General features: G+C 44.4%; 1 protein-coding gene across 1 annotated transcript in view; it reads right to left on the reverse strand.

Moving 5' to 3' along the window:
* Positions 1–23508, reverse strand: part of INPP5F (inositol polyphosphate-5-phosphatase F) — an 88897-nt gene that overhangs the window by 44807 nt on the left and 20582 nt on the right. Inside the window, exon 3 of the mRNA XM_075935359.2 lies at positions 3314–3450. Coding sequence (XP_075791474.1) covers positions 3314–3450 — 137 coding nt within the window. The remainder of the gene's footprint in view (positions 1–3313; positions 3451–23508) is intronic.

The raw sequence follows: 23508 nt of genomic DNA on the forward strand, positions 1-23508 counted from the left end.
ACTTTTCTTTATCTGCCCTCTCCACACCACTCATGATTTTATAGATCTCTATCATATCCCCCCTCAGTCTCCTCTTTTCTAAACTGAAAAGTCCCAGTCGCTTTAACCTCTCCTCATACGGGACCCGTTCCAAACCCCTAATCATTTTAGTTGCCCTTTTCTGAACCCTTTCCAAGGCCAAAATATCTTTTTTGAGGTGAGGAGACCACATCTGTACACAGTATTCAAGATGTGGGCATACCATAGTTTTGTACAGGGGCAGTAAGATGTTCTGGGTCCTATTTTCTATCCCTTTCCTAATAATTCCTAGCATCCTATTTGCCTTTTTGACCACCGCTGCACACTGCGTGGAAGTTTTCAGAGAACTGTCCACGATAACTCCAAGATCTCTTTCCTGATTTGTCGTAGCCAAATTAGCCCCCATCATACTGTACGTATAGTTGGGGTTATTTTTCCTGATGTGCATTACTTTACACTTATCCACATTAAATTTTATTTGCCATTTTGTTGCCCAATCACTCAGTTTGGTGAGATCTTCTTGGAGTCCCTCACAGTCTGCTTCTGTCTTGACTATCCTAAACAGTTTTGTATCATCTGCAAACTTCACTACCTCACTGCTTACCCCTTTCTCCAGATCATTTATGAGTAAGTTGAAAAGGATTGGTCCCAGGACTGACCCTTGGGGTACACCACTAGTTACCCCTCTCCAATCTGAAAATTTACCATTTATTCCTACCCTTTGTTTCCTGTCCAGTTCTCAATCCAAGAAAGGACCTTCCCTCTTATCCCATGGCCATGTAATTTACACAAGAGCCTTTGGTGAGGGACTCATACTTATAACTTATATACTTTCAGAAGTAGTTCAAGTCTGTGTCCCTGCTTCAAGTTAGCCACACTTAAAAATGGGCAAACATCTTCATTTAGCACCTTTTTCATTATTATATACCACCACTAAATTCCTAGCCCATAAAAACATATATAACCTTGATTTTGTACAAGCAACTGTGGAATCAAGCACGAATGACTTAAGATACAACATCTGTTCAATCTCATTATGAGCATATAATACCACTGCAAAGTAATCAAGCAGATCAGGCATTGGTATTACATGCTGCCTTACTGCTCCATCGAATATGCTTCAGGCCTGATTCAGAGGTCATCTCTACAGAATGAGTGCTCTTTTTCCTTTGAAACAGGAGGAAAGTAGTGTTCTCAGCTTTACTACCTGCAAAGTTTCAGGATCCTGAGGTGCAGGTTACAAAGCTTCAGTAGATCATCTCAGACAGAGTTAGGCACCCCGATTTAAGAGATAAATACTCTCCTCTTGGATCTTACAGTGATAGATAAAAAAAATATACTAGGGCAGCAATGTGCTCCTTAGTTTACTGAGAGGGCCTTGTAAGTGGCCCTCCTTTGTCTCAGTGGCCCACAAGATTGAACCTACCCCCTCTGCGGACCTACCCCCTCTGCGGTTCTGCATTTAAAGCATATTAGGAGCCAGGCAGACAGACAGCCCGGCTCACACTGGGCCCCAGAGCTCTGTTTCCCCTAGCCCCTGGACCAGGGCTGCTGCCACCCCGTGTTGCTGCCTCTGTATCAGAGGCAGCAGCACAGGGCAGCAGGCAGCTGGTCTGCACAGGGGGCTGGCTGGTTTGTAAACTGGTGTCCCTTGCAGACCAGCTCCTGCCTGGCAGCGCTGTGTGGCAGGGGGCTCCTCGGGAGTGGGGCTGGAGCACACTGGATGCCAGCCCTACCCCTGGGGACTATAGAGTAACGGATAAAAATTCATTAGGTTAATCAACTATTCAATTAACCAATATTTAACATCCCTACTTACAGGCATGGGCTCCCACCTCCCTCCCCGTTGCTGCTTCTGATACAGAAGCAGCAAGGGGGAGAAGTGCATGTGGCCAACAGGATTAACCGATAAGCCCAAGCTTATCAGTTATTCATGTAGTCAACTAGTATTAACAGGAGATTTAGAACCAAGACATAAGAACTCATGAACTCACCAACATCACATTCTACAAGCCTCTTTGCTCTGATCCTACTGAGGAATACCCAAGTGAGCTATACCATGTACTCAAGAACCTCCCTGCTTCAGCTCAGGACCAAATCTACACAAACTCATCCCCAGAGCACCGACTAGGAGTACTCTGCTACCCAAGATCCATCAACTTGGAAACACTCACCCAGGAAGCTACCTCTGCTACAAACTCTGTTGCCAACTTCATCCATATATCCATACAACATACAATATCACAGGACCTAACCACATAAGCCACAACATCAGGGGCTCATACAACTGCATATCCTCTAATGTGATACAAGCGATCAAGTGCCAGCAATGCCCCTCTGCTATGTATGGCCAAACACCACCGCTCTGTGACAAAGGATAAATGGACACAAATTAGACATCACAAATGGCAACTCACATAAACCTGTAAGGAAGCATTTTGTCAACACTGGAATTTCATATTTATGCATTTCTACTCCTACTTCCGCATGTCTTGCTATAAGACGTTGGGCATGCAGGAACTAATAATGTTGAAATAGCACATTCAGACCCAACAAAGGAGCCTGGCAGAAATAGTGCTTTGCCACACAACAACTTTCCATAATTCTTCAATGAATATTTAAAATATTTAATTGCCCAGTTAAATATCAATACAATTCAGATGTGACTCTATGCTTCTAGGGGATACGTTTTGGATCTGTTAGATTAGAGCATTTCTTACGAACAAGAAGATTATCTCTACAGTCCTGAAGATAGCCTATTGAAAACCACAAAATAAGCATGTACAAATCTGCTAAAATACAAGTGATGGTCAGTCATTTCCCACCAAAGCTGGTGATCATAGTTTATAGGCCCTATTCTCCTCTGTCTCTACAGAGAGGGTAGCCTAAGCCTAAAGGTGATATGAATTTCCCCTCTGTGGCATTCACAAAAGCCCCCCAAAGTAGCTTTGACCTCTGCAGAAGTTGAGAAGTCTGATAATCCCAACAGTCTACCCTGGATTCCCTTCCTCCTAATCCAAAATGGAAGCACAACCAAAGGGCATATTTAAATAGTACTGTTTTCCCTGTGAAGTCCTGGGGCAGATATAGTAAGAGAAGCTTTGGTATGAAGGACTCCCACAGTAGTCATGAATTCAAAAGCAAGTAGAACTGCATGTCAGAGTACAGGTAATGGGCCCCTACACCAATGTCTGCTGCCTCCTATATACATCCCAGGAGATATGTTGATCTAATAAAAGATACTGCCTTACCCCCTTCTCTAAGACTCACAAATGACAAGTTTTGAGTATTTTACCTCCAACTCAAGATCCTGAGGTTCCGTTTCAGAGAGTGGAATCACGGCAATTTTGGTTATTTTGCATACTTCGTGGTCTTCTGGAAGCTTGCCAATCAATGATTTCTGGCGAATGAGAAGCAGCCACCATGGTAGATCTGGAAAATGTCAGCAAAATCTGTTAGTGTCACAACAGAAAATAATTAACCCATATGCATGGAGAGGACCCAGCCATACTAAACCCCAAAACTTCTTAACTCCTACCTTAGGCAGATTCCCTGCAGATCTCCCTGAGCTTTGTAGGAAGCAAAAGACCTCTGCTACTCTATCACTGAAATACTAAGGAAAGTCACCATGTTATATGGGATGTAAGAGACTAGTCGACTATCCCATAAGCAAAAGCTATGGGATAATGTAAGCAAGAGGATAGTCAACTAGTTCCTCGACTAGTCGCTTCCCCACCCTTTGCTGCCTCTATCAGGGGGCCAGAGAGTAGCGGGACCGAGGATGAGCTGGGAATCAGCTGATTCCCTATTCACGCCCATTCCGAAATGCTGCAGCTCTTCTTCTTAAAAGTATTGAGAGCCTCAATACTTAAGAGCCTGTGGCTCTTAATACATTTAAAAATCAGAAGCACAGCGGGGGGCCCAGCATGAGCCGGGCCAGCTGATTTCCGGCTCATGCTAAGTACCCCCTGCTGCGCTTTAGCCCTTTAAATGTATTCAGAGCCACAGCAGGGTTAGCTCCTGGGACCTAACCGCGCTGTGGCTCCTCTGCTTATCGACTAGTCGATGGAAAATACATTAACTAGTCAATTAGCTGATTAAATTATATTTAACATCCCTAAAAGTTATAGAAAATTATATTTATTTATTTATGTTAGAGTGCATCTGTGATTCCTTTGTTCATGAACTCCTCATAAGAACATCCATACTTGGTCGGACCAAAGGTCCATTTAGCCCAGTATCCAATGCCAGATGCCCCAGAGGAAGGGAACACAACAGGTAATCCTGACATGATCCCTCTCCTGTCATCTATTTCCAGGCAAACAGAGGCTAGTGACATCATTCCTACCCCTCCTGGCTAATAGCCATATATGGTCCTAGCCTCCATGAACTTATCTAGCTCCTAAATCATAAGAGCTAGGAACACAAAATTTGGTATGTTGCTTCCGCCTACCCTAACTTAAACCAAGGTCAGGGTTTGGTTGTGCCTGGAAAAATGGGAAGTGCCAGGAATGGGGTTAATTCCCATGACGTGGAAAGCGGGGAGGGATGCAATACTAAGGGTACGTCTAGACTACATGCCTCTGGCGACAGAGGCATGTAGATTAGGCTACCCGACAGAGTAAAATGAAGCGGCGATTTAAATAATCGCCGCTTCATTTAAATTTACATGGCTGCCGCGTTGAGCCGACCAACAGCTGATCAGCTGTTTGTCGGCTCAGCGCGATAGTCTGGACGCTCCCCTGCCGACATCAAAGGGAGTTGTCGACAACCCAGGTATGCCTCATCCCAGGAGGCATACCTGGGTTATCGACAACTCCCTTTGATGTCGGCAGGGGAGCGTCCAGACTATCGCGCTGAGCCGACAAACAGCTGATCAGCTGTTTGTCGGCTCAACGCGGCAGCCATGTAAATTTAAATGAAGCGGCGATTATTTAAATCGCTGCTTCATTTTACTCTGTCGGGTAGCCTAATCTACATGCCTCTGTCGCCAGAGGCATGTAGTCTAGACGTACCCTAAGAGTGGCTACTGTCGGCAGCCGCAGCACCAAGAATGTGGCCAGCAAGGCTGGGGCTCCATCCTTTCACCACACCAATAAAGAGGCCCCCTACCCCAAACCTAGAGCCTACCCCGCCCCCATGGACAGCCTGGAGGGGGGACTGCTGGAGGGGGCAGCCCTTGGAGTCTCATCCATCCCACAGAAAGCCTGGAAGCCACGGGGGCGGGGGAGGGGGAGGGAGGGAGAGAAGAGGGGAGGATGCTGGAAGGCGTTGCAGCCTCCAGAGCCTCACCCACCCCACAACAGTCTGCAGGCCATGGGGGAGGGCAACTGGAGCGCTGCCCCAGCCCCTGGAGGTGTAGCCACTGGAGCAATGCCACCCTAGCTGCCAGAGGCAGCCCTGATAAGCCCCCCCCCCAACCTCCTGCCCTAAGTCCTACACCTTCCATCTGCCTTGATTTCAGCACCCCATCCCTCTAGCTTCCCCACCTTCCTCCCCGAGCCCTCCCCACACCTCCCAACCAACTGACCTAAGCCACCTACTCCCACCCCCAAATGCACTCCAGCCTTCATTTTCCTTCCCTTTAGAAAGATACAATCATTGACATAGTTCATGTATATTTTCCTTTTATTTTTCCAGCAAAAGAAATTCCTTCAGTTACAGACCTGAGGAATGCCAGGAAAGCTATAAAGGGAGTGGGCACCACTGCTTCAATACTTCCAGATCTATGTACATTCCTACTGCATAGGCCAACATTAATAATGCTAGTGCACATTTAAAACAAGGTCAGACAATTTGATTTGTCTCATTAGAAACAAGAAAGGAACAAAATGAGAGTTCACAACATGGAAAGTCAGCTATCAAGGAAAAAACTCCCACAAGGCTGTATCATACTGGAAAGTAAATAAAACATTTAAAACCAGCTGCTGTATCCATTTTAAATGGTCTTAATTGAACAGATCATTTCAGTGCACAGACATGGACACTATGCCCTAAAAGTCAGATTAAATGAAGTTACTGAACCTGTATTTTTCATGTGCATGTGTATCTTGGAGATTAAGCGACAAAAGCTTAGTTTTACAACAAGGAACATGGGAATTTAAATCAGGTTTGTAACACACAAAATGGTGTAATACCCAACACCCATGTAAAGCAACCAGGTTTATCACACTCTCAATTCAAACAGAGATGGGGAACTAGAGAGAGAAGGCGGCCTTCTAATTTCCTATTCATGGTTAATCCTAAAAACTGTCGCTTTTTAACAACCAGCCACAAATATCAGACTCTCCCCGAGCCAATATATTGGGTTTTTTTTATTTTAAACACACACCCTATTTGTTAGACTCAGCAGTCTCTAGCTCTTAAACTCAATAGTTAGCAATAGTAACAAGACCAGAAAAGGCAAAGTATCAAATACAACAATATAGAAACTGTAAAGGTCCATTATTGTAATTGTAAATGAACAGTTCCATCTTTGGAAAACATAACATCTGAATGTTGGCAACCTATAGCATTTCTTTCCTTTCTTAGATCTATTTGGAAAGAACAAACTCTTTACTTTGGAATCTCCAATGTTTTCTTCTTAGCTAAACAGGTACTTTAAAAAGCACTATTAAACAAGAATTAAACAAGAATCTTATCAATAATACTTTTTCCAGTTTCGGTAGCACGTTTTCAATGCAGAATTCAGAATTTGTCCTTATATACACAACGTCCTTTCAGATACTGCAACCCCAGATCATATAAATCCTTTTGCCTTTTACTGTCACCTAACCCTTTGTCTGAATGGTAGGGGGAAAAAAAACTTAAATGAAAACTTCTGAAATTTTCTAAAGCTAACCTTATATTGGAATCAAGTATCTATATTCTCTCTCTCTCACTACTACCGTCATTGACATCTCTATTAGGGATGTGAATACGTATGAGCTTACTGGGTACTGATTAACTGGTACCTGGGAGAAGCCCCCTCCTGCAGCATGCCATAATCAGAGGGCTGCTCCAATCCCCACTTTTGGCATCAGCAGCCAAAAGCCCAAACCACAGAGGCGGGGAGGGAGTGGGCTCCTGCTTAATCAGTTAACTGGTTAACCTAAGGTTTAGCTGGTTAATCCCAGTTCATCTCTATGTTAATAGATCTGCTATACAATTACAAGAACCACAGCTTCAGTTTTGCTTTTGCTCTTACTACAATGTATTGTTGGCTCATTCCTGCAACAGAAAAAAAAAAAAAGACAGACAAAGAAGCCAAAACTGATTCAAGTGTAGCACAGCTGCCACATACCTGTATATGTACTTGTGTGCTGCAGATAAGGTGGATGGGAAGGGGAGGATGGATGTACAGGTTGGACCTCCCTAGTCTGGTACCTTCGGGATCTGACCCACTCCAAACAAGGATATTTATTGGACATGGTGAGGTCCCCATCATTGAGAAACCCTGACTTAGATGGTACTCTCTTCTGCCAAACTTCACTACACCCTGACCCCCTTCTGACAACCAAAATCACTACATAATCCTGGGAGAGAGAGGACCAAAGCCTCATTCCCACCATCCCGAGCAACCCCACTACCCTGGGCGGTGCCAAAGCTGAAGGCAGGGCATGGGTCATCTGCAGCCCTAGCACTTCCCAATCCAGCCCACAAACTAATTTGAAAAGAAAGTTATTTAACCAAGTCCATGCAATTGCCAGCCTGGAAGGAGCTAACAAGGGGCTTCCAGTAGCACCAAAGCCCCTACTGCCCATGTAGACCGGGCCGCAGAGGGCACCACTCAGTCTGGGAAGCTGAGCCAGCTGCCTTTGCCACAATGAGAACTGTGCTGGCCTGGGAGCTGCCCGAGTTGACATGCTTCTGCAGCCAGCAATGCAGGTGTTGGCGGGTTTTGCTTTTGATTTTCCCCAGGCAGGGGTGAGGGATCCCAGCGTGAGGCACCCCAGCGTGAGGCACAGATGCTAGTTGGGGTTCAGATCAGGCAGGATCCCAGGGAATATTAGCAGGAGGAGGAGAAGAGGCAACCCCATCAGGAAAACATGGAATCAGGGTGAGATTTAAAGTCTTTAGTAGTATTGTGGTCTCTATCTCTGGGCTCCTTGACACAAGAGAAAAACTTCGTCAACTTTCATGTACTGTATGGCCTACCCCAAGATTTCAAAATTCAAGACAGTGGCTTCTTGAAATCATAGAAAAATACACTTGAGGATCTTTTGATTTGGCATCCTGTGTGAGGTCTTTGGCCAAACTTGGGGCATGTTTTCTAACTTTTCTCTACAGACCATGAAACTTAAAGTCCTCCTTTATTAGAATTAAGCCAGATCTGAGAACATCACTATCTCAAGCACGGCTATCAAATGTGATTTCTCTGATTTAGTAGATTTAGGTTTGTTGGTTGGTGAATGATGTTAGAATCCCAGCCTTTCTTTTTCTCCCTTTTTTATAATGTGGCTCTGGCTTTCCAGAATTTTTTTAAGCTCCAATTATCAGGAGGCTTGTGATCAAATCAAGGGATATGGCATTACTGATAACTAGTCAGTTTCACCTAATAAAAAAGTTAACAGGTTACACCTTGCACCTATGGATGGGACTGCACAACACACCTCCCCCAGGCCCCTGAGATGTGCCGGCAGCAAGAAGCCATTCTAGCCCCCCTACACTGCTAGTGATGGCAGTGGGGGCCTCTGGCAGGTTTTCAATCTCTCATGGGCAGCAAACAGAATCAGAGGATGTGCAAGGAGGGAAGAACGCATGCAAGCACACAGGGCCGGGAGACACTCATGAGGAGGGAATGCATGAAGACCCCCATTTCCTCAGAGCCTTGCCAGACAGGGAGCCCACTGGCTGCCAGGAGGATTTGAGGAGTGGACCTAAGGTAAATTGAGTTTGCAACCCCTGGCTTAAGAGCTTCAGCCATGGGCAGTGGAGCCTGACCTGGGGCTTCAGCCGCAAGCCAGTCTAACCTCAACCTTCGTGTGACCTAATCTAGGGTCCAACTAACAGTTCTAGAACCACTGGTCTAGGTTCAAGGTTTTTTTTTTTTCAAGCACAGCCATGTTGATATTAAGTGAAACTGAATTTAACAAGATGAGGAAGCAAGTTTAATGAAATTGAGAGTCATTTACACTCCACAATGGAGTACAAAAAGTTTCTATAATAGTGATCAAGAACTAAAGAGATTAATTTACTTTCTCTATTGTAAAATGCAAAATCCAGACACTTGAAGTTGCAAAATGTGTACAGAAAGAATACTTAGATGCATTTTAAAAAAAGTGATAGTTGTACTGTAAGTCTAATATAAGAACGGCCATACTGGGTCAGACCAAAGGTCCATCTAGCCCAGTATCCTGTCTGCCGACAGTGGCCAGTACCAGGTGCCCCAGAGAGGGTGGACCAAAGACAATGATCAAGCCATTTGTCTCCTGCCATCCCTCTCCAGCCTCTGACAAGCAGAGGCCAAGGACACCATTTATCCCCTGGCTAATAGCCTTTTATGGACCTAACCTCCATGAAATTATCTAGCTTCTCTTTAAACTCTATTATAGTCCTAGCCTTCACAGCCTCCTCTGGTAAGGAGTTCCACAGGTTGACTACACGCTGTGTGAAGAAGAACTTTCTTTTATTAGTTTTAAACCTGCTACCCATTAATTTCATTTGGTGTCCTCTAGTTCTTCTATTTAGGGAACTAATAAATAACTTTTCTTTATCGGTCCTCTCCACACCACTCATGATTTTATAGACCTCTATCATATCCTCCCTCAATCTCCTCTTTTCTAAACTGAAAAGTCCCAGTCACTTTAACCTCTCCTCAAATGGGACCCGTTCCAAACCCCTATCATTTTAGTTGCCCTTTTCTGAACCCTTTCCAAGGCCAAAATATCTTTTTCGAGGTGAGGAGACCACATCTGTACACAGTATTCAAGATGTGAGCGTACCATAGTTTTATACAGGGGCAGTAAGATATTCTGGGTCTTATTTTCTATCCCTTTCTTAATAATTCCTAGCATCCTATTTGCCTTTTTGGCTTGCCTAATCCCCAAGCCAGAGTAATAAAAACAAAGCATAAGTCTTAGGGCAGAATGAAAATGGAAATCAGGAAGCGATTATGAAGATAAAATATGACCAGAAGGAAAAACTAGAACAATGGAAAGGGAAGGTTCTCAGTTATTCAGATATTGCTTTCAACTATTATATGGAATCCCTAAACTGGATGTGTGCTGTTACAGATAAGTTAAACAGTTTCCGCAAACAGCTTTTGGACATCACATTAGATTGGAATGGTTTCCTATTCATATATGCACCCTAACTCTCACCTTCAAGGAGGTGTGTACATTTTAATCACCCTCCTCATTTTTCCTGGGATTCAATTGTGTTTACACTGCATTACAAGCTGAGGGGAAACAAACAGATAGCAAGAGCCAATTTAAAGCACTGTATCTGTTAAAATAACCTACTGCTTCAGATTCTTCACTATACCAGGAATTTAATTCCGATTTTTGCTCCAACTACCAGCCAGTTCCTCTTATCAAGGCTACATTAAGCGTTTTTTCTAACACTTCCTAAAACACTCAGTGTACAGCAACATCTCAAGTAACAGATTATGCATAGCGTCTAGTCACACTTCTCCCCTTTACAAGGTGACATTGCTAAAGTATTAAAAGTTCTAACCTTGCACATCACATCACCTACCTCTCTGAACTTTGCTGCTTGAGTTTGCTCATAAATAGACCAGAAAACACTGTCGCTTCCTTATTCCTGTCATTTTGAGTTTGTCGTCTGAGGTAAACAGTAAATTCCTTGCCGAGAACCAAAATGATGTACATTTTATTTCTTGCAAATTTCTACCTATGCTTTGGGTGGAGGAAGAGATAGAGATAAATGCTCATCTAACACAAATACCAGAAACACCACAAGATTCAGCTATTTACTCTCATGTGAAAGCAGACTACATGAACCTTCACATGAGAGAATTATTCTGCTGTATTCAGATGGTTAGTTATTTATAAAGACTATGCCATGACTTATTACAATTTTATCTTAACTAGTAGCTCTGAAGAATGTTTGATATCTCTTCACTGACTTAAGACTTCCGTCAGGGGCAAGTGAGGAAACATTCAACATTAGTGAAATCTGCAAAGCTCTGATGCAGTGTGTTGTGACCAGACTTCCTACCTAAGCCATTTTCTAACCACAGATTCCAAATGGTTTTCAAGGACCCCCCAAGTAAAGTGCATTAAAATAATCCACTCAGGCAATCAAAGATGTAGGTAATTATGGCAATGTTCACATCAAAGAATTAGTCAGAAAGATGAATTAAAGAATGCTTCTATCCACCAAGACCATCTGGTACTCCAGAAATAGCTTGGGAGGGGAAGATAGGTATTAGATTTCAGAGACTGCAAACATTACTCTCCCCCTGCCCAGGCTGCATAAAGTATTAAAGAAAGTTATAGACAAAAGGGAGTGTCTTCTACCAGCCTAAGGGTATGTCTACACAGCAACACTATTTCGAAATAACTAGTGCTATTCTGAAATAGGCAGTTATTTCAAAATAGTGTCAAAATACTGTCAAGCTGGAGGACTTACTCCAACTCCTGTGATCCTCATTGTACAAGTAGTAAGGGAAGCCAGAGGAAGAGTGCTCTATAACACTACCTAGTTAGAAATAAGCTACGCAATTGACATAGCTCAATCTGCATAGCTTATTTCGAGTTAAGCCCTGCAGTGTAGACACACCCTAGGGATAAGTCAATACAAAGCTCCATTACCTCTATCCCCAGGATAAATCAAAAGAGCCTCTTCATCTCTTCCCCATTTTTCTCCCCAGAAAGACAGATAGAAACCCTTTAATAAAACCAACCTTAGAGATTGCTGACCAACAGGACAACTGGATTTAAACAGTTCTACACATGCACACGACGGCTGAAAAAGGGCCCAGCTCTTATGGTGAAATGGCAAGCAGCACACAACACCTCTGAAAATAAATCAGATTGTTTCACCTACACTATCTCCCCAATAAATAAATTCTGTAGTTCCCTACCCCACATCTTCCTTATTTAAAGGTAAGAGCCTTTTTCCTCTCAAATCTTGCTACACCACATTTTCACTTAAATTATCATAATTTATACTGCAGTGAACATATAAATCTTAGAAGGTATAAATGAAAGCAAACGTCATCTTTCTTCATGTTTACAAAAGCACATACCTAATACTCAGTGTTTTAGTGCACATTAAAATGAAGTCAGACTCAAGTACATTTTATTTTCAGCACCCAAAAGTACACTTGGAATTTCACTAAAACCATTTCTGCCTCAAATGTTCAAACAAAGTTGGGGGAAATGCTGGAGCAAGGAATGATGAAGACTGGTGCAGGAATACTAGGCATAAACGGATTCTATGACTTCAACTGTTTTTCTGTTCTAACCAGCTCAATTCCAAGTTTCATAATAGTCCCCCCTTCATTCTCTAAGACTTAAAGCAAAGTTTGTATAGCACTAGTTGACACGATTGAACAAGGTTTAAGTCCCTTTTCTCCCCACCCGTTTTTCATTAAAATCAGCTGCTAGAAGCATCATCATAAAATTGCAGATTAACTATTCCTGAAGACACATGTTCAAAAAACCTAATTCATAGTGGATAAATGGACAAATATTCCCATTCCAAATATAGAAGTACTGTACAGTTACAATACCACACTCATACAAGCTAGTTAACGGTGACAATGACCTTACTTTTTCTTCGGTCATATTTTCAAAGAACAAGTTGCAGTATTGTAGCCATGGATATACTAGGGATTGCTGACATTTACAGACAATATATTCTTTCATCTGAAAATTTCTATTTTCACTTTCATCTATCTAATCTACAGCTCAGCTTTGAAAACTTACTAATTTACAGCTGAGAAAAGGGAAAAGGATTGCAACTATAGTACTTGTTCGTATAATGCCTAATACAGTATTTCCTCAACATATGGCCTGAGGGCTGCTTATAGCACAATCAGCACACATCTGTGGCCCATGTGACATCCTCAAGGCCATACATACAGTACTGGATGCATCCCAGTGGCAGATAGGGTAACCACTGGCCTAATGCAATGGAGTAGTGAGCTAGTGTCTGTAGGCACTATAGCTATACATGTGTTACAAACTGGAACTGCCCTTCATATGGAAAACAAAAGAAAGCCACACAACCTATCACAGGACTGGCCAAATCTTAGCAAAAACTAGTGCTTCTTTAGCACCTGTGTGTCCTAGAGCATGAGGGAACATTGCTAATATATGAGATACTAAAGGACATAACACTGTAAGTGTGGTAACCTGCAACTGCTAATATGATAAAAACTGCTGAAATATTACAACCACCGAGGCCTGGTATTAACAGTGCAGAACTCTAGACTGAAATAGAAGAGTCTTGAAAACAGAGAAGTAAAGCATGAAGACAAAAGAATTGAAGGGATACTGCTGACTTCAACTTACATTGTACATTCAGAATCCCTTTCCCATGAACAGTCTCACACCCAAAGTCTTAAAAACAAAAACAAAAACAAAAAAAAAAACAAAAAACCTAAGGGGCCGTGTCCCCTGCTCACTACACTCACCAACCCCCCATCCTCACTCCTTGCTGGCCACTTTTGCAGCCAGAGAGCCTGTTAATCTTGCATTAAGCTGTAGCCAGACATGAACCCCATCTTGTTTTCCGCCCCCCCTCCTCCCCCAGAGAGCAAGAGAAAGGCAGTCAGCCTTTGATGCCCGGGGAATGCAGGTGTGCTGCCTGTCTCTGACTCTACCATAAAGAGAAACCAGACAGTAAATGGGCTAGCTGACGACTCGGGGCCTCCCGCAGTCCTGATGGCTAGTATCAGTAATTGACGCGCCTGCACTGTCCCAGGAGAGGAATCTTCGCCCATCACATACCAGAGGTGCCCATTGTCTGCATTTTCCCCAGGTGTGAATTATGCTTTGCACCCTTCGTGGGAAACTTCGCATTCAAAGCCATTTTTCCTAATTGGCCACTTGAGATCAGGAAGAAGCCTACATGACCCAAGGGGTATAAAGAGGGGTTTAGTAGCCCACCCCATTTGAGCCCCAATCATCTACACCTGCTGGCAGGTATTGATTGTCTCCCGAGGTCTGTGGGACGCCCAACCTCGCCCTACTTCTTCCCGAGGGATTGAGAGAAAGACGCTGGCCACGCCAAGTCTGGAACGCAGGGATGAGAATATATACCTGCTAGGTGTCTATTTTGAATGCATTTAATAAGAGCTCAGAGAGCCAAAAGGGTTTCATGGTACCTGTGAGTGACTTATTAGTGTAATTTCTGTCCTGTCCTTTGTAGTGGCTGTGTTATCTGTAACACAGTAGTAGCATTTAACAGCTAAGTTTACCCTGTAACAATAAAATAGTAACTGTTTAAGCTTTAACCTGACTCCTTCAGTTGCTGTAACAGAACCAAGCACAATTTAAAAGAACTCCAGCCGGTCATAAGGGACAGGTATAGGGAGAGCTCTGGCATTTTAGATCATGTCACTCCCAGGTGACAGATCCGTTGAGGCATCTCTCAGTCTTCCCTAGACTGCCCGCTGCAAAGGGATCCTTAGCAGCTGAAATCTGAGATGTAATAAGCTCTCCCTGTAAAATTCTTGGGGCGCCCGTCAACCTTCTCCAGGTTGCCCGCTGCTAAGGGACCCTGGTCTCAGCAGTTGAAGTCTTGGGTGTATAACACACACACACACACACACACACACACACACACACACACACACCCCCACTCACTGCCCTGGCCATCGGCTGACAGAATCCCAGCTACGCTCTCCATGACCCCACTCGCACCCTTCTCCACTCCCATCCACCACACCCCTGGATGGACTCCTCTATCCAAACGCTCTCAGCCCATTCCACCCCGCTCATGCCCTTCAATCGCCAGCCAGTCACCCCTCCCTGCATCCTTCTCGCTCCTGCCCCACCAGCCAATAAAAGAGTCCATGGCCCACAGCCCACCGCCCTCCTTCCATCTCTACCTTCACACCTCCATTCCTATACCCACTGGTCCTCCCTAACCGCTCCCTGCCTATCCCTGCACCCACATCCTTCCCTACCCAGTCTCCATTCCTATATCTTCCCACCTGCACTATCCCCCTTACACTCTTATCCCCTTTCCTCCCTCCCTTGGAACACCCTGCCGTCTCCCACGAACAGGCAACTTAACCAGAAAAGAAACAGCACCAGGCACACATGTAGGAATTCCTGTGGGGAGCTTCTCCAGGTGCTGTGACAGCAGGATCTGGTCAGCTGCCTGGAGAGAAGGGGCAACAAAGGTGGCATTGGTAGGGAGCTATGAAATGTAAAAGGGGGATGTCTGTGGGTCAGGGCCACTGACCCACGGGGGGGTGGGGGAAATCAGTCAAGGTCCACACAAGTGAGAAGCAATTTAAAAAAAAAAAACCACACAACCGCCATATACCCCCCCCCACACACACACACACACACACAAAATGCTCAGTGACCTGACCCCCAAGTGATACTCCCTTCAAGCTCAGGGCTTAACCCCAGGGCTACATTAACTCTTCTTGGGGCCTGGGACTAGTACATTTTGTAGGGTTCCCCGAGGCTCTGGGGTGGAGCCAAATATTAGGGGTTCAGTTTATGGGAGGGGGCTGCCAGCTGGGGTGTGGGGTCAAGGGGAAGGCAGTGGGGAGGCCAAGTCTGGATGGGTGGAAGAAGGCAGGAGGTGGCAGAGGATGGGGTGCTCCCTGGTGCAGCTTCTAGGGAGAACAGGTGCTTTGTGTGGCTCTGTACATTGCAGGGAAATGCTCCCACTGGCCATAATTCCAGGTCAATGTGAGTGACAGAGCAGTGCCCCACAGATCACTTACCTACCGTGCACAGAGCCACTTCATCCTCTCCTGCTAGGCAAAGTCCATGGGCTGAATCCAGCCCCAGCATCTCCTGATCAGACTACAAAGCTGAGAGCTCCCTGCTCTGCAGTGAAGTGCAGGTGCTGGTGGTCCAGCCATGGTACCCCCAACAAGGTAGAGTGCCAGCGCTAGCTCATGATGCTGCGGGGGGGAGAGGGAGCAAGCCCCAAGCCTCAAAGGCCATATCAAGACAAGCTACAGGCCAGAATCAACTTGCGGGCTATAGGTTCGCCACCCTGATATATTAAAAAAATCATCTCTTTAAAAAAAAAATCATTTCCTAGATTACAGCAAGATGCTCTGCATTCTTGCAGAAAATGTCAAGTTAGAATTAGCTACGTCCTATATCCAAAAGTAGGAGGCAAAATTATTCTGAATTTAGACAGTATTCCTGGCTGAATGGTCTACAGACACATGCCAGTTCTCAAAGAGAATACCTTACAACACATATCTAAACCTTTACTGTACAAAAGCTGGCACAACCAGAATAAACCTAACCTTTGCCTTCCCCTAATGATCGCCAGCAAAAGATGACTGATTGGGAAAAAAAAAAAAAAAGTTATACAGGTTGTACCTCCCCCCTAACTGGGAAACCCTGGTCCAGCAACATCCGTGGTCTGGCACGGACCATTGATGTTCCTGGACCACACAGCCCAGGAACAGGGAGGTCTGAAGGCGGGGCAGGAGCACTGTAGGAGGCACTGGCAACCCTGTGTCGGTGGAGAGAGGGAAAACAGGCGACCCCAGGCAGCAGCCAGGGAGTTCCAGCCCCGTCCCTCTGCCCCAGCCCTGGCTACTCAGCTCCAACCCCAGCCATGGAGGCAAGTGGCTGCAGAGCTCAGTCCCAGCTGCGGAGCTCCGGCCATGGCACTCCCCTCCCAACAGCAGCAGGGGAAGTGGAAGGTGGCATCTAGAGCACCCCAGGGAGCTGGGGGGCCTCAGCAGGGGCAAGTTGGAGCCCTAACCCAGTGGCAGCACCAGTCAGGAGGGTAGGGACCTCCCCTGGTCTAGCAAATCCCCTCACTCAGGACCAGTTAGGTCCCAAGGGTGCTGACCAGTGAGCAGATCTCTGCTCCAATCCAACAGGAGCATATCTGATGGAGACACTGTATAATGACCCCAGGGGGACAACCAAGGGGCAGAGGTGGAGAAAGGGACAGCTATCTACTATATATTTGACAATGTGTGAGTGTTTGTCCCACAGCTGGGGAACATGCACCCTTCCAACATCTGCACCCAATGGAGCTGCAGCAGCCATGGAGAGGAGGTTCTGACCTGTATGGCCCCAAGCTACTGCTGTAGTCCCCTCTCCCAGGGCAGCCTGTATAATGAACCCTTCATCCCCAGCCCACCTCAGATCAATGATTTAAATGAAGAAAAACAAAAATTAAGAACCCAAGCAATGCTGGTAATCATATAATACACATACAAAACCACTAATTAGTTAAATAGTAAGCCTAAAAGCAAAAGATAATGAAATAGAGCTTGAAATACCATTAGTTACAACAGGTACTCAAGGACAGACTTAGAGAAGGATGTTTATTGTCACCATTAAAGAACATACTGGAACCTCCCAACTGAAAAGACAAATATACATAGACATCTTGGGCAGATTTCCATCATTTATAATGTTAACTTGTGATTGGGGTTAGAAATTTACAGATACTGAGTTGTACAACACTATCACCAACAGGCAATCAAATGACAGCATTTCAAACCCTTTATAAAGCAGTATTAAAATACAGGCAGTCCCCGGGTTACGTACAAGATAGGGACTGTAGGTTTGTTCTTAAGTTAAATTTGTATGTAAGTCGGAACTGGCTCCAGATTCAGCTGCTGCCACTGAAACTGACCAGGGGCTGACTACAGGAAGCCGGAGGCAGAGTTCCACAGATTAACTAGTAAAATCTACAGAAAAGCTAGTACAAGTTAAATCTTGTGTTTCAACTTTACAATAAAAGCAATGTTTTATTCAAAACCCATTATGGGTTGTACAGTAAAACTCCAATAGTCCGGCATCCAATAGTCCGGCACTCCTGATAGTCCGGCATCAAAATGGCAAGAGCCTAGTGAGTGAGCTTTGGCAAAAAATGAGTCACAAGGTAACAGCAGCAGCAGCTGAACTGAGCAAAAAGGGTAAAAAAGGCTTTTAAAATAAACTAAAACATGTACATACTGTATACAGAATGTATAATAAAAAGGATTAAGAACACTTTATATACAGTATATAACCATCTTATAGTACCTCCTGATAGTCTGGCATATCTGATAATCCGGCACCACCTAGGTCCCATAGGTTCCGGATTATCGGAAGTCTACTGTACTAACATGCTAAAGAATTCTTTAAACTGATCATTGCAGTAATTCTTAAGCAATGGCTAATCCTCTTAAAATGAGCTACTTTAAACTTCTCAACACATTATTAACTTTGTTCACCTTAGCCTTCACCTACTTTCAGTGGCTAGTTACAACTCTCATCCTAATTCTATGCCACTTTTAGAGAGATTAGAAGTTAAAACTCATACGTTTGTTCCCTACTTCCAAATCATTGGTCCTTTCTTCTAGCTGTTATTATTCACATACCAAATCTGGTCATTTATATTGTTTGTTTGTAGAGAAATAATGTTCTTCATAGAGAAAGCTCAACACAATATTGTGCTTTTCAGATAAGTGTATTTTGACTTTCAAAATGTGTATGTACAATTGGTGAAAAACTCATTTCCTTTGTGTAAAGAAGAAATTAGAAGTAGGGGTTCAGAAGTACAACAGCAATGCAACATGCTGTTATGCCATTCTGGGCAGCTCGGGTCCCTTTGAACATATATAAGAAGCAGAGGCAGCACACTCAAGCCCTCGATGATGGAGCATTAACCCAGTCATGCAGACTCTCTGACCTCTGTTTACTAGTTCCAGGGAGAACTCCACTGATAAACCTTAACAACAATTGAAGAGGAGTCGAAAAGTCCATGACAGAGATCTTTTGAGTTGTGTAAGAGGTTCAACTGTAAAAGATATCTCCCTCTCATATTGACAGCCAGTATTTTATAATATATCTAACTTCCTTGGATATGTTTAAATGCAAACATTAAGTACAAATAAAAATAAGTCACCTTGAAAAGATAGCATTCAAATGTCATTTTGTGCCTTAACATGCCAAATGTCAGTACAAAATAATTCAAAGCCACAAAATAACTATTTTGATCCCCACATCAATGTTCTTCCCAGTTTAAAATAAAGTTGATTGAATTAAAAAAAAGGTATCTAAAGTAGAAATTAGATATCTTCACCCCACTTTCCACAGCTTTGCACCTATTATCACAGTACAGAAAGCAGCATTTCCTGTGCTCCTGCCACATAATAGCACTAGTAGTTCTCAATTTCAGCATCTCTAATATGCAGCATCTCCATTTCTTATTTTGACAGATAGCAAGAGTCTGATCCATTTTACCACTTAATCTATCCTAGTGTTCTGTAACTTATTTGAAATTTTATCTACAATCAATCATGTTTCCAAAAGCCACTGTTAAATGCTGTGTTTAGCATGAACGAAAATTTAAAAATAGTACTGAGAACAAGAAATAATGTAAGCAGCAGTTACGTAAGCTTTCCCACATAATTTTAACAATGCACTTTTATCCATACCTCTATCAGCACAGAGCATCTCATACAGTGAGAATTGAGTGTAGTCAAAACACACCCTCATTGTGAAGTGTTTGCATTTTAAATTCTAGTCTGCATCTCATTTCCAGACTGTCAAGAATTTGCAAAATAGTAGTTGGTGAGGTACTCGTTTTCATTTATGGTTCAGCGTATTTGTAGTAAAGTCATGTTCTGTGTTTCCACCAAAAGAAAGAAATGACAAAAGGGATTTTACACAAGAGTTCCAGTTATCCACTATTTGTTGCTTTTCTAAAAACAGCACTCAACTTAGTTGAGTACATAAACTCTCCTCTTTGGTTAGGAATTTGCAGGTCTTGGCGTCTGTTGGTCATCCGTGGAAATGGATAAAAAAAATACACAATCATTTCACCATTTCATAATATTTTGATTGGAGTATGACACTGGTTCATTAGGAAGAAGTTTTGATGGACAACTAGATAAGGATCATTACTACAAGCTAACAGAAAACAGCAGGAACCTAATTAATGCTGATATTAATTTTGTATTACTCTACCCAGGGCTTGACAAACGGCGGCAAGTGGTTTGGCAGCACTGCGCATGTGCTGATCACACTGCAGCACCGTGCCAGGTTAAAATCTACTCGCCCCAGGCGAGTAGATTGACTAATTTGTCGAGCCCTGACTATACCACATAGCTAAGCTGTCTGTGTCCAATGGAAAACACTGGAACGTCAACTTTAAGGGCCGCTAAAGTTAATTTCGGTACCCTGGCTTTTCACAAGGAGTAACACAAAATTCAACCTTGCATGGTCAACAACATGGTAGTGCAGACACAGTATTGCGAAAGTAGACATTCTTGGCCTCTAGGAGGCATCCCACAGTGCCCTGATGTGACCCCTCTGGCTAGAACTTGCAGCTCTACTGCTCTCATTTCCCATGTGGACAGCATTGCAAGCACACCTCAGAGCAGGCAGCATACCTAACAGCAGAGTTCCAGTCCCGTGAGCTCCCTGCACATCTCCATTAAGCTCTCAGATAGGAACTCTTTGATCTCTCACAAGATTTCTGGGGAGACCTGCTTTATTCTGTCCTCCATAGAAGGCTACTTTCCCCTGCCAAGCCAGCAGTAAGTGGTCTGGAGTCACTGAATCACAAAGCATTGCAGAATAAGGCCACATTCAGTCAACATCAGCTCCCTAGCACTCTTATGTGATTCAGAGAAGACCAGTATCTAGCATGGCAACCTCGATGAAGGAGGGGAAGCTATTAGCTGCTGCCTCCGCTGCTAACATAGCTGCAGCCTGTGGCACCCCTTCCAGCTCTCTTGCCCCCAGACTCCTGTGGGATGTGAAAGTAGCACTCTCCCAGGAAGCAAGGTCTGGTGGACACAGAGGGAAGCCACAGGATACGCCGTCCTGCCCCATTGGCATGCTGGACCCCATCCTCCCTCCTGCCCTCAGGATCATACCCTATCAAGCCCCTTACCACATCTGTTTCCAAACTGCGTGAATCCAAATGTTCCCTTGAGAACTGTGTTGTGTACCTACTATACAGTGGACACTTTAAAGCATAGCTTTGGCCTTGCACAGAACACATCTCCATTGTCTTTAGAGAGAGACCTTTGCTGTATGTTAACAGATTAGATTTTAGGCTCCACAATGAATCTACTATCACTTTTTGTTACAGCAGCAACAGCAGAGAGCTTGTTGCGTACTCCCCTGGCTCAACTACCTGTCTGGCTCGCACAAATCTGCAGGACAGATATGGACAGGAGAAGACATGTTTAAGGTGCAAATGGAGTGGAGGAATATGCTACTGGAGAAAATGTGAGCAGAGCAAAAGGAAAGGAGACCATGCAAGGGAAATGAAAGCGAAACACCCAGATAATGTCTTGTTGTCCATGACATCTGTGATGGAGCACATGATGACATACCCGGACAGGCTTCCTTACTCCTTGCAAAATAACTTCCCCTCTTCACCCAGTACCGTAGACTCCACCTCCAGGGGCCCCTAGGACATGGGGAGCAGGGTGGGAAGAATAGGACTCAAGGATAGTCTCCCACTCAACCTCCAGGGCATCACAAAGCAAAAGGCTGTCCTCACATTTCTGATTTCTCCCCCTACCTCCCGAGGTGCCCACCATGGACTCCTATTCTATCCCTGCTGTGTTCCCTAAATAAAAACTCATTTATTAACAGACTTTTTATTCCTGGTATTGCAGGGTAGGGAGGGGGATTACAGGTAAACACACTTCGTTGAGAGCAACATGCATGACTTTGAAAACTGGGCATTGATAAAACTTTCTTTCAGAGACTCTGATTTGCACTGCCCCCTGCTGTGCTCTCCTCATTCTGGCTAGGCACCTGCCTCAGCCCTTCCCTTCCCCCTCCTCCCCCCCGCCACCCCCCACACACACAAAGATTATGGAGCACACAGCATGCTGCCACCACAGAAGGAATATTGAAATCGCTGAAGTGCAACCTCATCAGGAAGCTTCTAAACCTTCTGCACTTGCTCAGCCAGTAGTTCAACTGCTCCTCCCTCTGGTCCAGGCTGCCTGTGTAAGGCTTCATAAGCCATGGGAGCAAAGGGTAAGCTGGGTCACCAAGGATCACTATTGGCATTTCTTCCTCTCCGATCTAATTTTCCAATCTGGGAAAACAGTTCCAGATTGCAGCTTTCTGAAGAGGCAAGAGCTCCTAAAGATGCATGTGTCATTCACCTTTTCCAATCATCCCATATTGATGTTGGTGAAATATCCCTTGTGATCTACCATTGCCTGCAGCACCATGGAGAAGTACTCCTAGGAGTTTATGTACTCCTTGGCAAGGTGGCCAACTGCCAAAATGAAGATGTGTGTTCCTTTTATTACCCCACTGCAGTTAGGGAACTCCATTACGGCATAGCCCTCTACTGTAGCATCCATGATTCCCAGAGTCACTACCCTCTGTAGCAGAATGGTATTGATTGCTTTTGCTTTGGCTAGTTGCATAACAGTAGTTCTCTCTGTAGATTTCCCCACACCAAACTGATTCCTGACAGACCAGGAGTTGTCTAGTATTGCAAGCTACAGGACAACTGCCATGTGCTCCTCCGCTGTCACAGTGGGTCTTAGTGGGGTGTTCCTGTGCTTCAGGGAGGGGAGCAAAGCAATTTGCAAAGTTCCATGAAAGTAGCCTGCACATTCAGAAGTTTTGCAGTCACTGCTCATCACCCCAAACCTGCAGCATCATGCGAGCCCACCAGTCTGTACTTGTCTGACAGTGCCACAACTGGCATTGTAGTGTTTCTAGAGATTTGAATGCTGACAGCATTTCCAATTCGCTCAACTCAAGGGCTTGCATGAACTAAATCCATGGCATCCTGAGATTCACCCTCCCCCTGGAATGCTACGAATACGCTCTTGACATACTCCACCATTAGACGCAGCATGATAAACAATCGCCACAATGCTTTGATGCACAATGAGATCCATGCTGGGGTCCATGCTTATGCCACTATGGCATCTGTGTAGGTAAGCAGGGCACAAAAGGGAAAAAAAGTGTTTCCAGTTGATTGTAAGGGGGGAGGGGAGGGAAAGGAATAGATGAGCACATTATGGGATGCTGACATTGAACCCAGAACCACCTGTTGAACAGTTTTGGTCCCTGTGTGCACTGGAAGCATAACCCAGAATGCAAAGTGGCGCAGGCACTGTGTGATAGCTACCCACAATTCATTGCTCTCAAAGCTGATGTCAGCCTTTCTACTTTGAACTACTTTGAATTCTTGCGCATCGTGGAGACGTGGGTCTTCGACTTTACAAAAATTGGGTGGCAAGAAATTGACATTTTCTCAAGTGTAGACATTACCTCAGAAAAAATATACAGAAAAGAGGAGTCCTCCCCATTTCCCTACCCCCACCCAATTTTTATTCTATCAACTTCATTTGTGAGCCAACAGTAACTCCTTAACTATCAAAACTTTCTC

The sequence above is a fragment of the Pelodiscus sinensis genome, chromosome 8, assembly GCF_052426305.1.
Source record: "Pelodiscus sinensis isolate ZL-2025 chromosome 8, ASM5242630v1, whole genome shotgun sequence".
NCBI lineage: Eukaryota > Metazoa > Chordata > Testudines > Trionychidae > Pelodiscus > Pelodiscus sinensis.